The sequence below is a fragment of the Dipteris shenzhenensis genome, chromosome 13 (genome assembly GCF_047967505.1).
Source record: "Dipteris shenzhenensis isolate YYH24624 ecotype China chromosome 13, Dip_SZ_1.0, whole genome shotgun sequence".
Taxonomy (NCBI): Eukaryota; Viridiplantae; Streptophyta; class Polypodiopsida; order Gleicheniales; family Dipteridaceae; genus Dipteris; species Dipteris shenzhenensis.
Window position 1 is genome coordinate 10626760 of NC_141608.1, and position 16021 is coordinate 10642780.

General features: G+C 47.6%; 1 protein-coding gene across 1 annotated transcript in view; it reads right to left on the reverse strand.

Moving 5' to 3' along the window:
- Positions 1-1719: 1719 nt before the first annotated feature.
- LOC147895011 (glycosyltransferase BC10-like) overlaps positions 1720-16021 on the reverse strand; it is a 37680-nt gene continuing 23378 nt past the window's right edge. The window contains exons 9-10 of the mRNA XM_087383359.1: positions 2343-2381; positions 1720-2218 (exon numbers count right to left, since the gene is read on the reverse strand). Coding sequence (XP_087239485.1) covers positions 2087-2218; positions 2343-2381 — 171 coding nt within the window. The 3' untranslated portion in view covers positions 1720-2086. The remainder of the gene's footprint in view (positions 2219-2342; positions 2382-16021) is intronic.

Genomic DNA, 16021 nt, shown 5'->3' on the forward strand with positions numbered 1-16021 from the left:
AACCATTGGTTGTTGAGCTGTCATAACCAGAGAGGATAATTGATCCATCCAATCCACTATCTCAATTACAAATATATGCCTACTCATCTAGCTGCTATACATGCACAAATATCACACCCATCAAATCATTATTAATATTATCATCCAATAGCATACTCCTGGAAGTCTGGAAGTGTCGCCTTTGAAGATGACTAGAACTGGCTGATTAAGGAGGTCTCCAATGTGATAAAGGTAACCTACATTTGTGACTATTGTCACCTACATCTATGGGGGAGCCTAGCACTAATGGCCAAAGCCTCAAAAGGGTTGGGCATTGCAAGCATCAAAGGATCATGGTTGGACATGTCAACCTTTTCTTCAAGCTAGTAATAGCTAGAGAGGCAAAAATAGGAGAGGGACTCGTTACCTTGGAGTGGGAGTCCAATTGCACATTAATTGGAGTCTTAAGGGATGTCGGGTAAATTTACCAATTTGCTTGCATTTGTAGCAAGCATTAGGAATCAAAGTTTGAAGACGAATACAAAGTAGGGGCATGAAGACCATTATTGAGGTTGCTGGTACTTGCATGTCCCATAATACACAAACACAAACATCTCTACATGAAGTAAAGAATGAAAGTTTGGGCACATATAAAACCCGACCAAGCAAAGAAACCAAAGACTAAATTGTGGGAAAAAAGTTTATTTGTTTGCCCTCCAACCTGATTCCGCGAGTGGAGACTCTCAACACCAACACATAAACACACTTTTCTTTTGTACTACTATATATTATTGATTGGGAAACCTCAAACAAGGTTTTTTGATAACACACACACACACACACACACACACACAAGGAGTTGCACAAGCAACTTGCGAAAGAGGTGCAAGATCTCAAAGCTGAAAGAGCAATAGTCAAGTATAGGGCACAAGAGCATCACAAAGCGAGTGAGTCCACCAACCTGTGACACACACAAACATTGACGACCTGCAACACAAACGACGACGAGCACACGTGCGCACATAGAATCAAGGAACCTTAGATTGATGAGATGGAAAATTGGGCACATGCATCAAGGAGGCACATCACGGCTATTAGCAAGAAAATGAATTTTGACTCTCCATGAGTAATGCCTTCCACAAGCTATGGCAAACATATAAAAGCTAGGGCTATCGACACAAAACTTTGAACAAATTCAAGCAACTGTCAACACCTCCCCCAAGCTCTGAGAACCACCTAAGCCAACACATAAGAAAGCTCACAACTGCATGGCAATGCTCATATTCCAATGTCAAAGGTAGTCAAGTTCATGCACAAAGGTTGCAAAGGATTCACAAAACACGACGGCAAGAGGGAGGGAGGAATCAACCCTCAAGGGCAACCCCACGAGAGCAGAAGAGCAATGCCCCCGAACGCACTTATAGCCAGAGAGAGAGAGAGAGAGAGAGAGAGAGAGAGAGAGAGAGAGAGAGTCAATTACTTGAAATTTTCAAGGATGGGGTGGGGGATTGAGCACATATATCGAGGAGACACATGAAGGCTTCTTGGAAAGAAGATCAACTACCATTGAAGAGAGAGAGAGAGAGAGAGAGAGAGAGAGAGAGAGAGAGAGAGAGAGGTGCAAGGGTTTACAGCCCAACAAAGATGCTTCTAGCTTTACATAGAGCCTTAAGCTAGAACTTCGCTCTCATCTCTTTTTATGGAATACTTGAAGTGAATGAATTTAAAAGGATACGGTGGAAAAGTTTTTTGACATCCAAAACACTGTTATTAGACATTCATAGGGGCACCGCTATGCTACTAGAGTCATGAAGCCCTTTTAGCTAGCTTCCCAGTCAGCAAGACTGCCAATGTGATTTACGTTTATGGAGCGCATGCACACAAGGTCAAGCAAACTATCTAACTAGAGGGCGGAGCTACACACATGTAACATATGTACAATAGGTACACACACTCTGTGTGTGTGTGTGAGAGAGAGAGAGAGAGAGAGAGAGAGAGAGAGAGAGAAGAGAGAGAAGTTGCTTGAACTTCCTTTCCTTTTCTCCTAAAATTCCTTCTTGACACCACCAATGATCAGCCTTTAAAGGCAACCTCAGTTTAAGATGGCTCAATCCGTATATGTAATGTTTGAAAACAGCTTCATGAAAAGACTGGCAGTATCCAAGGGGAATTTTCTTGCAAAAAGATAACAAGGACGTTGTACACCATTCCAAATGCATGGCCGTCTCATCTCAAGTTTCTGCCCAAAAAGAAAAATAAAGGCTGATGATCAAGAGCTCACTCCTGGAACCAGTACTCTTTCACATATATGAAGTGCATATTAGGACCTTACATTTAGCTGCACTAAGGGATTGGTGCTTTACCTTGGAATCACTTGTAACATGCACACTTTCATTGATGTTCTGCAAAAATGCTCATCTTTAGAATGCAAAGGCAGCGACAATTTCCAAAACTCACAGGTTATCATCCCAAGCAATCTAGAGCTGTTGAACAAACTTCAGAAAGCAATAGGACAAATAAAATAAACAAGGCATCAAGTTATGTTCATTTCTGTTTGAAATTTCATTTGTCAAAAAGCTAGACCAGCCAGGTGAAATTTATGGCCTCCCGTTGAGATACCTTTTACAAGGACAGGATAACATATTTAGCATAACAAGAAAAATCAAGACTTGTTGAGAATTCTGCAGGCGCACACAATCTATAAAAAGATTGAAGAGAGAGAGAGAGAGACAGCTGACCAGACAACCTCTCAAATACTGAAAAGAGAGGTCAACAATAATAATAAAAATCAATGCCAATCACAATTCTGGATGCTAAATTAAGATTCAGAATATCGATATATATTTCTGTATAGATAGATAGAGAGAGAGAGAGAGAGAGAGAAAGAGAGAGAGAGAGAGAGAGAGAGAGAGAGAAGGGAGGGCAAAGTATGAAGGGTGGTGCGAATGGATATGACCTACAGCAATAACAGTTGTCCAGGAAAAAATAATTCTATTATCCCATAGCTGCAGTCAAAAGCCTACGTCCTATGCTTAGTGATCAGTTAAGCCTGTGTCATAAGCTTAGTGAAGGGTGGTGTTCATCAAATGGAGTTTCGCATTTGATGATGGGTGGCTAGCTTTTAAAAGCAGCACTCATGCTTCTGCACCGAGTCCCTAGTACGGCCACAGAGTTACTGAGAGAGTATGTAAGCTTCATGCTCATTCAGAGCATCAAAATTTTTCTATATGCATACCTTCGTAAGACTAGAATATATCCAATCATACAATTTTAGATTTTTTGTGGCTTCATGCTCATTCAGAGCATCAAAATTTTTCTATATGCATACCTTCGTAAGACTAGAACATATCCAATCATACAATTTTAGATTTTTTGTTGTTCTAAAGTCCAAAAATCTACACAAAAAATAAAAGAGAAAACGAAAGAGAAGAAAAAAGAGGTAACAAAAACTTTTCTACCTTGATTTTGTGAGCAGCAGCAGGGGGTTGGGAAGCAGGACATCCTTGAGGGGATGTCCACAGTCCCATGTGGACCTACTTGTCAAGCATCCTGGAGGGCATTTGGAGCCAGCAAACTGCGTGGAGATTTGGGCTGCTGTTCGAAGAAGTGTAAACATAGTTGCCATCCAAAAAGGAAACGGCAGAAACAGAGTTCCCGGCCCGAGCCGAAACGGGGAAACGAGAACGGCAATATAGTACAATTTATGTGTAAAAATTAAAATTTTATACATAATAAAATTATCAATATAGTGCTTAAAGAGAAGAGAGAGAGAGAGAGAGAGAGAGAGAGAGAGAGAGAGAGAGAGAGAGAGAGTAGATGAGGACTCCTCAAGGAGGTCGGAGGGAGTATGAGAAGTAGGAAGAGGAGGAGAGTGAAGAGGGTAGAGGAGAGTAGAGGGTAGTGGAGAGGGTAAAAGAGAGTGGACACTGGAGGGTGGAGAAGAGGTAGGACAGTGGAGGGTAGAGGAGAGTAGGAGAGTAGGAGAGTGGAGAGTACAATAGAGGAGGGTAGAGGAGAGTGGAGGGTAGAGCAGGCTGCAGCAGGTGGGTAGAGGGTAGAGGCAGCAGGCGCAAAAACCCGCAGTGAGGGTTTCCCCAAAAATCAGGGAAACAGAAACACCGTTTCCATTTCTGACAGCCAAAACACCGTTTCTTGTAACTAAACAGGCATGGACTGTCCAGGTGCACAGCAGCAAGGGGTGACTTGTTTGAGGGAGTTTCAGCTTGGAGAGGAGGCGTTTCCAGGGATGGCACAGAGACGACGCGGTTGTAATGAAAGGAATGCTACCAATGCCCTTCACAGGACATGTCCGGCTATCCCCGACAAAAACTTTGGAATCCGGGTGTGTACTTTCCATGGTTTTGAACCAAGTCCTTCTGTTGGACATGTGCTTGGAAGCACCGCTGTCAACATACCAACCCTCTTTACCTTCACTGACTGCATACGCTGAACAATGTTCACGGATTAAAAACAACTGTCCAGTCGTCACATTAGCAGAATCATTCTTAGGTTCTTCTTTGTTCTTGGCTTCTCTCTTCCGCTTCTGATCCGCCTTCTTCTTTGGGCATTCATTGGCGGAGTGGCCAAGCTTTTCACAGTAATAGCACTTCATTTTCTTCTTGCAGTCAGCATCCTCTGACTTCTTGGACTCCTTTGGCTTGCCTTTTCCAGGCTTGTCTTTGGCCACTAATGCCTTCTCGTCGGTTTGCATAAAGAGTTTCTCTCGAGCCTCCTCTTGAAGCAGGAGTGGGCAAAGCTCCTCAAAGGTGATTGGCTTAGTCTGTTGACCCGCAGTGACCGTAGTCACAAAACTTTTGAAACTTCGTGGCAACTTGTGGAGTGTGAGCAACGCCAATTGACTCGAGTCCACCTTCTGACCAACCGCTGCGAGCTGGTCCCGCACGACTTTCACCTTTGTCAGATGATCATGCACACTATCACCCTCATTCATATCAAGATTATAAAGCTGATGCTAAAGAGTAATGATACAGGCTGTATTATCGGTTTCATACAGCTCCTTCAGTATGGCCCACGCCTCTGAAGACGTCTCTGCCAACTGGATATGAGGAATCACAGCATCTCCTGTCGTGCCAATAAGCATTGCTAAGGGTTGAGCATCCCTCTCCTCCCATGCACTGAGTTCTGCTTCAACTAAAACTTCACCTCTTTTGTCCACAATGTCCTCCGGCTTCTCCTCGGTCCCAATGACTATCTTCCACAGCTTCCGTGCCAACAGATGGCTTCGGATCTTGACTTTCCAGATTGGATAGTTCGTCCCATCGAGCTTTCCAGCTTCACCAAAATTGGAAATAAATGAAGAAGGAAGATGACTAAAGAAGGAGGAAGGACGAGCAATGGGTGTAGAGGCTTCTGAACGCTGATCCATCTCGATGAATAGCAAACTGACAAGAAATTGAAGCAAAAAAGATGTACTGACCTCCTGTGCTAGCCTGAGCTGAAAACAGAATCTCCTTTCTCTCAAGGGACTCCTTCCTTCAGAGAGTGCTTGGATGAACAAAAGTTGAGAGCCTATGGCTCTGATACCATGTTAAAGAATAGGAGGGAATGAATCACTCAAACCTCCACCCAAGATCTCTCCAACTCTTCCACACACTCAACTCAGATAGATGATCACAAATGCAATAAACACTCACTCAAAGATAACTTAAACGGAGAGAGAGAAAGAGTATATTCATCCACCGGAAGGTGGGCAGAAAATGGCTCCAAGGGAGCAATACAAAACTCAGCGGAGTGCTGGAGAAAACTGATGGAACTCTCTCTCACAAACTGAACCAGCTCTGAGTGCACAGCACAGTCTTGGAAGGAGGCTTTCAGTCTTGCACTGGATGCTGGAATGACTGAAGGAGTGGGCCTTTTATAGGCACTGCCCAGGCCCTTTGGATTGACTGACCGGCAGGGTCGGTACCCTGTCTGGTGGCCGACCAGATGGCCCTAGAAATCCGACCAGGGCTGGCCTTGGTTGGTGGCCCTGGTTGGGCCGACTTGGCCTGCCACAGGCCCCTATTTAAGGGTGCCCTGTGCAGCCAGTCTGTGCAGCTGCAGGCGCCTCCTCTCCAAGCTGAAACTCAGTCTGAAACCCCTTGCTGCTGAAGAGCAGGATGTTCCAGAAGCAGTTCCACTTCCTCCTCCCACAGAGAAGCAAAAAAGGTTGCCCCAATGATACCTAAGGACATTGGAAGAGTCTCGGGTCACCGAATTACCTGAGAGTAGCAGTTCGAGATTGCGTCGGTCCCAACGTCTTCAAAAGACCCCATCCGTGAATTTTGCATTGGTGGCTCAGCTTGACGAGCCAAGGACCTTCGAGGAGGCGAAGGACAATCCAGAATGGCAGGCTGCCATGCAGGCAGAGAGGAAGCGCCTGCAGCTGCACAGACTGGCTGCACAAGGCACCCTTAAATAGGGGCCTGTGGAAGGCCAAGTCGGCCCAACCAGGGCCACCAACCAAGGCCAACCCTGGTCGGATTTCTAGGGCCATCTGGTCGGCCACCAGACAGGGTACCGACCCTGCCGGTAAGTCAACCCAAAGGGCCTGGGCAGTGCCTATAAAAGGCCCACTCCTTCAGTCATTCCAGCATCCGGTGCAAGACTGAAAGCCTCCTTCCAAGACTGTGCTGTGCACTCAGAGCTGGTTCAGTTTGTGAGAGAGAGTTCCATCAGTTTTCTCCAGCACTCCGCTGAGTTTTGTATTGCTCCCTTGGAGCCATTTTCTGCCCACCTTCCGGTGGATGAATATACTCTCTCTCTCTCTCCATTTAAGTTATCTCTGAGTGAGTGTTTATTGCATCTGTGACCATCTATCTGAGTTGAGTGTGTGGAAGAGTTGGAGAGATCTTGGGTGGAGGTTTGAGTGATTCATTCCCTCCTATGCTCTAACATGGTATCAGAGCCATAGGCTTCCCTCCTATTCTCTAACATGGTATCAGAGCCATAGGCTCTCAACTTTTCTTCATCAAAGCACTCTCTGAAGGAAGGAGTCCCTTGACAGAAAGGAGATTCTGTTTTCAGCTCAGGCTAGCACGGGAGGTCAGTACATCTTTTTTGCTTCAATTTCTTTTCAATTTGCTATTCACCGAGATGGATCAGCGTTCAAAAGCCTCTACACCCATTGCTCGTCCTTCCTCCTTCTTTAGTCATCTTCCTTCTTCATTTATTCCCAATTTTAGTGAAGCTGGAAAGTTCGATGGGACGAACTATCCAATCTGGAAAGTCAAGATCTGAAGCCATCTGTTGGCACGGAAGCTGTGGAAGATAGTCATTGGGACCGAGGAGAAGCCGGAGGACATTGTGGACAAAAGAGGTGAAGTTTTAGTTGAAGCAGAACTCAGTGCATGGGAGGAGAGGGATGCTCGACCCTTAGCAATGCTTATTGGCACGACAGGAGATGTTGTGATTCCTCATATCCAGTTGGCAGAGACGTCTTCAAAGGCGTGGGCCATACTGAAGGAGCTGTATGAAACCGATAATACAGCCCGTATCATTACTCTTCAGCATCAGCTTTATAATCTTGATATGAATGAGGGTGATAGTGTGCATGATCATCTGACAAAGGTGAAAGTCGTGCGGGACCAGCTCGCAGCGGTTGGTCAGAAGGTGGACTCGAGTCAATTGGCGTTGCTCACACTCCACAAGTTGCCACGGAGTTTCAAAAGTTTTGTGACTACGGTCACCGCGGGTCAACGGACTAAGCCAATCACCTTTGAGGAGCTTGGCCCACTCCTGCTTTAGGAGGAAGATCGAGAGAAACTCTTTACGCAAACCGACGAGAAGGCATTAGTCGCCAAAGACAAGCCTGGAAAAGGCAAGCCAAAGGAGTCCAAGAAGTCAGAGGATGCTGACCGCAAGAAGAAAATGAAGTGCTATTACTGTGAAAAGCTTGGCCACTCCGCCAATGAATGCCCAAAGAAGAAGGTGGATCAGAAGCGGAAGAGAGAAGCCAGGAACAAAGAAGAACCTAAGAATGATTCTGCCAATGTGACGACTGGACAGTTGTTTTTAATCAGTGAACATTGTTCAGCATATGCAGTCAGTGAAGGTAAAGAGGGTTGGTATGTTGACAGCGGTGCTTCCAAGCACATGTCCAACAGAAGGACTTGGTTCAAAACCATGGAAAGTACACACCCGAAATATTCCAAAGTTTCTGTCGGGGATAGCCGGACAAGTCCTGTGAAGGGCATCGGTAGCATTCCTTTCATTACAACCACGGGTGAGGAGAAGGATATCTCTGGAGTACTTTATGTACCCAACCTTTGCAAGAATTTACTGTCTGTAAGTCTAATGGACAAAAACAACATGGCAGTTCTCTTTCAAGATAGCAAGGTCACTGTGACATCCAAAGCAAATGGACAGATGGTGGCTCAAGGAGTTGAAGAGAACGGACTGTACCGTCTCAATGCAATGTTGGTTCATGAAGACAACGGAAAGTCCAAACTTTGGCATGAGCGCTTTGGTCATGTCAGCTATGGAATCTTGGCTGAAATGTCAAAGTCGAAGATGGTGGATGGACTTCCACCAATTACAGGCAAGGATGATGTCTGTAGGGCTTGTCTAGAAGGCAAGCAGCACAGGGATAAGTTCCCACAAGAGGCCTCGTTTCGGGCCAGCAAACCACTTGAGTTGGTTCACACCGACATTTGTGGCCCAATGTCTACAGCATCGTGGGCAAGATCCAAGTACTCAGTTCTCTTTGTGGATGATTTGAGTAGAATGACCTGGGTATATTATTTGGCTAAAAAGTCTCAGGCTTTCGAGAAGTTCAAGGACTGGAAGGCCAGAGTTGAAAAGGAGACAGGGGAGGATGTCAAGACATTCCGCACAGACAGGGGGGGAGAATTAATCTGAAATGAGTTCAACACATTTTGTCGCAAGCATGGGATCAAGCGACAACTCACCACAGCACATACTTCTCAGCAAAACGGGGTAGCCGAGAGGAAGCATAGAACCACCACAGAGACAGGGCTTGCTATGCTCCGAGGGAGGAATCTTTCTAAAGCCTATTGGAGTGAAGCTATCAATACAGCCGTACACATTCTAAACAGGACCAAGACGAAGGCCGTCAAGGACAAGACTCCATATGAGGCATTTTATGGTAAGAAGCCCTCTATCACTCATCTTCGCATTTTTGGTTCTAACGCATGGGTGCATGTGCACAAGAAAGACAGGACCAAGCTTGATTCTCCGAGCAAAAAATGTATCTTTGTTGGGTATAGCGAAGAATCCAAGGCCTATCGAGTCTTCGACCCAGTAAAGAAGCAAATCCTTATCAATCGGGATGTTGTCTTCGAGGAAAAGGAACCTGAATCCCAGGAGGAGCCTCAGATTAAGGAGGAGACTGCTCAACCCCCGACCCACCCCGCCCCAGGTTGACCATCCAAGAGGTGGCAAAATCAAAAGCTGATGTTCCACAAGATACTCAGGAAGAGCAGGATGTTCCAGAAGCAGTTCCACTTTCTCCTTCCACAGAGAAGCAGAAAAGATTGCCCCAATGGTACCTAAGGACATTGGAAGAGTTTCGGGTCACCGAATTACCTGAGAGTAGAAGTTCCGGATTGTGTCGGTCCCAACGTCTTCAAAAGACCCCATCCGTGAATTTTGCGTTGGTGGCTCAGCTTGACGAGCCAAGGACCTTCGAGGAGACGAAGGACAATCCAGAATGGCAGGCTGTTGGGGTAAAGGCACATTGCCACCCTTTAAAATGTTACGACCCCTATGACTGTCTTAAGACAGTCATAGGGTGAATACCTAATCCTAATAAAACCTTTGAGTTTGTGGTGTGGCTCAACACATTCTTTACACACCCACACTCCTTGTGTCTCTGTCTCCTATCGTTCCATCCCCTTCTTTCCCTCACAAGTGGTATCAGAGCCACCCTCTCCCTCTCACTCCGGTCTACCCCTCCCTCTCCCCTCGGGCCTCGTGCCCTCTGTCAGCTTGCAGCTCCAAGGCCAGCGCGCGCAGGAGCAGCCACGCGCAGCAGGTGCGCGACCAGCCGCGCGCAGCAAGCCTGCGAGCAGCCATAGCTGCAGCAGCAGCTAGCTGCTGCTAGCTGCTACCAGCAACCGGCGGCCGCAGCCTACAAGGCGGCCACAGCCAGCAAGGCAGCCGCAGCCACCAGCGGCTGCAGCCAGCCGACCGGCTACAAGGCAGCAGTCGACCAGCCAGTCGCGACCGCGACCAGCCGCAACAAGTAGCCGTACCAGCTGTACGGACGCGTGCACGTACAGGTACAGCCATACCGGTTGTACGCTCAGCCAAGGTTCGACATTTTTTTTTGGGATCCGTGCCCTTGCAAGTACAGGGTACAACAGGTACTCTGTGCAGGCACAGCAGGTACTTGCAGGTACAGCAGGCAGTGAAGGTAAAGAGGGTTGGTATGTTGACAGCGGTGCTTCCAAGCACATGTCCAACAGAAGGACTTGGTTCAAAACCATGGAAAGTACACACCCGAAATATTCCAAAGTTTCTGTCGGGGATAGCCGGACATGTCCTGTGAAGGGCATTGGTAGCATTCCTTTCATTACAACCACGGGTGAGGAGAAGGATATCTCTGGAGTACTTTATGTACCCAACCTTTGCAAGAATTTACTGTCTGTAAGTCTAATGGACAAAAACAACATGGCAGTTCTCTTTCAAGATAGCAAGGTCACTGTGACATCCAAAGCAAATGGACAGATGGTGGCTCAAGGAGTTGAAGAGAACGGACTGTACCGTCTCAATGCAATGTTGGTTCATGAAGACAACGGAAAGTCCAAACTTTGGCATGAGCGCTTTGGTCATGTCAGCTATGGAATCTTGGCTGAAATGTCAAAGTCGAAGATGGTGGATGGACTTCCACCAATTACAGGCAAGGATGATGTCTGTAGGGCTTGTCTAGAAGGCAAGCAGCACAGGGATAAGTTCCCACAAGAGGCCTCGTTTCGGGCCAGCAAACCACTTGAGTTGGTTCACACCGACATTTGTGGCCCAATGTCTACAGCATCGTGGGCAAGATCCAAGTACTCAGTTCTCTTTGTGGATGATTTGAGTAGAATGACCTGGGTATATTATTTGGCTAAAAAGTCTCAGGCTTTCGAGAAGTTCAAGGACTGGAAGGCCAGAGTTGAAAAGGAGACAGGGGAGGATGTCAAGACATTCCGCACAGACAGGGGGGGAGAATTAATCTGAAATGAGTTCAACACATTTTGTCGCAAGCATGGGATCAAGCGACAACTCACCACAGCACATACTTCTCAGCAAAACGGGGTAGCCAAGAGAAAGCATAGAACCACCACAGAGACAGGGCTTGCTATGCTCCGAGGGAGGAATCTTTCTAAAGCCTATTGGAGTGAAGCTATCAATACAGCCGTACACATTCTAAACAGGACCAAGACGAAGGCCGTCAAGGACAAGACTCCATATGAGGCATTTTATGGTAAGAAGCCCTCTATCACTCATCTTCGCATTTTTGGTTCTAACGCATGGGTGCATGTGCACAAGAAAGACAGGACCAAGCTTGATTCTCCGAGCAAAAAATGTATCTTTGTTGGGTATAGCGAAGAATCCAAGGCCTATCGAGTCTTCGACCCAGTAAAGAAGCAAATCCTTATCAATCGGGATGTTGTCTTCGAGGAAAAGGAACCTGAATCCCAGGAGGAGCCTCAGATTAAGGAGGAGACTGCTCAACCCCCGACCCACCCCGCCCCAGGTTGACCATCCAAGAGGTGGCAAAATCAAAAGCTGATGTTCCACAAGATACTCAGGAAGAGCAGGATGTTCCAGAAGCAGTTCCACTTTCTCCTTCCACAGAGAAGCAGAAAAGATTGCCCCAATGGTACCTAAGGACATTGGAAGAGTTTCGGGTCACCGAATTACCTGAGAGTAGAAGTTCCGGATTGTGTCGGTCCCAACGTCTTCAAAAGACCCCATCCGTGAATTTTGCGTTGGTGGCTCAGCTTGACGAGCCAAGGACCTTCGAGGAGACGAAGGACAATCCAGAATGGCAGGCTGTTGGGGTAAAGGCACATTGCCACCCTTTAAAATGTTACGACCCCTATGACTGTCTTAAGACAGTCATAGGGTGAATACCTAATCCTAATAAAACCTTTGAGTTTGTGGTGTGGCTCAACACATTCTTTACACACCCACACTCCTTGTGTCTCTGTCTCCTATCGTTCCATCCCCTTCTTTCCCTCACAAGTGGTATCAGAGCCACCCTCTCCCTCTCACTCCGGTCTACCCCTCCCTCTCCCCTCGGGCCTCGTGCCCTCTGTCAGCTTGCAGCTCCAAGGCCAGCGCGCGCAGGAGCAGCCACGCGCAGCAGGTGCGCGACCAGCCGCGCGCAGCAAGCCTGCGAGCAGCCATAGCTGCAGCAGCAGCTAGCTGCTGCTAGCTGCTACCAGCAACCGGCGGCCGCAGCCTACAAGGCGGCCACAGCCAGCAAGGCAGCCGCAGCCACCAGCGGCTGCAGCCAGCCGACCGGCTACAAGGCAGCAGTCGACCAGCCAGTCGCGACCGCGACCAGCCGCAACAAGTAGCCGTACCGGCTGTACGGACGCGTGCACGTACAGGTACAGCCATACCGGTTGTACGCTCAGCCAAGGTTCGACATTTTTTTTTGGGATCCGTGCCCTTGCAAGTACAGGGTACAACAGGTACTCTGTGCAGGCACAGCAGGTACTTGCAGGTACAGCAGGCAGTGAAGGTAAAGAGGGTTGGTATGTTGACAGCGGTGCTTCCAAGCACATGTCCAACAGAAGGACTTGGTTCAAAACCATGGAAAGTACACACCCGAAATATTCCAAAGTTTCTGTCGGGGATAGCCGGACATGTCCTGTGAAGGGCATTGGTAGCATTCCTTTCATTACAACCACGGGTGAGGAGAAGGATATCTCTGGAGTACTTTATGTACCCAACCTTTGCAAGAATTTACTGTCTGTAAGTCTAATGGACAAAAACAACATGGCAGTTCTCTTTCAAGATAGCAAGGTCACTGTGACATCCAAAGCAAATGGACAGATGGTGGCTCAAGGAGTTGAAGAGAACGGACTGTACCGTCTCAATGCAATGTTGGTTCATGAAGACAACGGAAAGTCCAAACTTTGGCATGAGCGCTTTGGTCATGTCAGCTATGGAATCTTGGCTGAAATGTCAAAGTCGAAGATGGTGGATGGACTTCCACCAATTACAGGCAAGGATGATGTCTGTAGGGCTTGTCTAGAAGGCAAGCAGCACAGGGATAAGTTCCCACAAGAGGCCTCGTTTCGGGCCAGCAAACCACTTGAGTTGGTTCACACCGACATTTGTGGCCCAATGTCTACAGCATCGTGGGCAAGATCCAAGTACTCAGTTCTCTTTGTGGATGATTTGAGTAGAATGACCTGGGTATATTATTTGGCTAAAAAGTCTCAGGCTTTCGAGAAGTTCAAGGACTGGAAGGCCAGAGTTGAAAAGGAGACAGGGGAGGATGTCAAGACATTCCGCACAGACAGGGGGGGAGAATTAATCTGAAATGAGTTCAACACATTTTGTCGCAAGCATGGGATCAAGCGACAACTCACCACAGCACATACTTCTCAGCAAAACGGGGTAGCCAAGAGGAAGCATAGAACCACCACAGAGACAGGGCTTGCTATGCTCCGAGGGAGGAATCTTTCTAAAGCCTATTGGAGTGAAGCTATCAATACAGCCGTACACATTCTAAACAGGACCAAGACGAAGGCCGTCAAGGACAAGACTCCATATGAGGCATTTTATGGTAAGAAGCCCTCTATCACTCATCTTCGCATTTTTGGTTCTAACGCATGGGTGCATGTGCACAAGAAAGACAGGACCAAGCTTGATTCTCCGAGCAAAAAATGTATCTTTGTTGGGTATAGCGAAGAATCCAAGGCCTATCGAGTCTTCGACCCAGTAAAGAAGCAAATCCTTATCAATCGGGATGTTGTCTTCGAGGAAAAGGAACCTGAATCCCAGGAGGAGCCTCAGATTAAGGAGGAGACTGCTCAACCCCCGACCCACCCCGCCCCAGGTTGACCATCCAAGAGGTGGCAAAATCAAAAGCTGATGTTCCACAAGATACTCAGGAAGAGCAGGATGTTCCAGAAGCAGTTCCACTTTCTCCTTCCACAGAGAAGCAGAAAAGATTGCCCCAATGGTACCTAAGGACATTGGAAGAGTTTCGGGTCACCGAATTACCTGAGAGTAGAAGTTCCGGATTGTGTCGGTCCCAACGTCTTCAAAAGACCCCATCCGTGAATTTTGCGTTGGTGGCTCAGCTTGACGAGCCAAGGACCTTCGAGGAGACGAAGGACAATCCAGAATGGCAGGCTGTTGGGGTAAAGGCACATTGCCACCCTTTAAAATGTTACGACCCCTATGACTGTCTTAAGACAGTCATAGGGTGAATACCTAATCCTAATAAAACCTTTGAGTTTGTGGTGTGGCTCAACACATTCTTTACACACCCACACTCCTTGTGTCTCTGTCTCCTATCGTTCCATCCCCTTCTTTCCCTCACAAGTGGTATCAGAGCCACCCTCTCCCTCTCACTCCGGTCTACCCCTCCCTCTCCCCTCGGGCCTCGTGCCCTCTGTCAGCTTGCAGCTCCAAGGCCAGCGCGCGCAGGAGCAGCCACGCGCAGCAGGTGCGCGACCAGCTGCGCGCAGCAAGCCTGCGAGCAGCCATAGCTGCAGCAGCAGCTAGCTGCTGCTAGCTGCTACCAGCAACCGGCGGCCGCAGCCTACCAGGCGGCCACAGCCAGCAAGGCAGCCGCAGCCACCAGCGGCTGCAGCCAGCCGACCGGCTACAAGGCAGCAGCCGACCAGCCAGTCGCGACCGCGACCAGCCGCAACAAGTAGCCGTACCGGCTGTACGGACGCGTGCACGTACAAGTACAGCCGTACCGGTTGTACGCTCAGCCAAGGTTCGACATTTTTTTTTGGGGATCTGTGCCCTTGCAAGTACAGGGTACAACAGGTACTCTGTGCAGGCACAGCAGGTACTTGCAGGTACAGCAGGCACAGAAATTTTTTTGGGGAAGAAGGAAAAAGGGAGAGCACTCTGCTCTTTTGCGTGGTACTTGCAAGTACACGCAGGTACAGAAGTACAACGAGTTTTTTTTTAATGCATTCCCGGATTTTTCAGTTTTAAAACTGTGCGCTTGAGGTACAGCAAGTACACTCGTGTCCCTCGTGCTTGAGGTGACTAGTGCCACAGTGTGGTGGTTGCACAGTTATTTTGTTTCGAGAAGGTCAGATGCCTTAATTTGCAGAGGGCTTTTATGCTTTTGCTGAGTGCAAATCTCAATTTTCGGGTGACAATTTCAAAGGGCTTCTGCCTGGAAGTGTATGCAGTATATGCCTTGAGGCAGTGTGGAGCCAGGGTGCCCACATTGGTTTCGTTTTCCGCATTGTATCAGTGACATTTCTTTGCAGGTCACATTTTGTGTACGGCACTTAGAAAATCTCAGTTGAGCCACGCTTGGCTAGGGCGCATCGAGTTTACTCGGTCCCTAACTGTCCATCGTTGACAGTGCTCAAAAGATTTTCTCTTCAGTGTTTGTACGTTGGGATCTGTGCTGTTACTGTGTACACAGGGCAGTTTATGCATTACATTGTCAGGTGAAAGTGCCAAGAGAGTGCTGAATTTTGTATGCTATCTCATTGTTGAGGGCGTTTATCACTTGGTACAGGTGTCAAATCAAGGGGCTTTTGCCCAGATTTTGCTTGTGAGCACTTGAGTTACTGTTTGAGAACTTCAGATGCCTTTTATCCCCTTGGCAGAAGGGTGATTGGTTGGGATTTGTCCCATGCTTTGTTGCAGGTTTGTGACAGGCTGAGGTGTTTGGAGCTTTTTTCAGGGGACAAAACAGTGTATGCCAAGTGGTTTATGCATATAAAATCAGTGCAATACCTGATCTGAGGTGGGAGAAGTGATCAGGACATCAGTGTTTTGTGTTTCGTCAGATGATGATGCACTTGTAAATGTTGGAATATGGAAAAAGAACTAGAACTAGAAACTGGAAATGAAATGACAAGACTGAAAGACA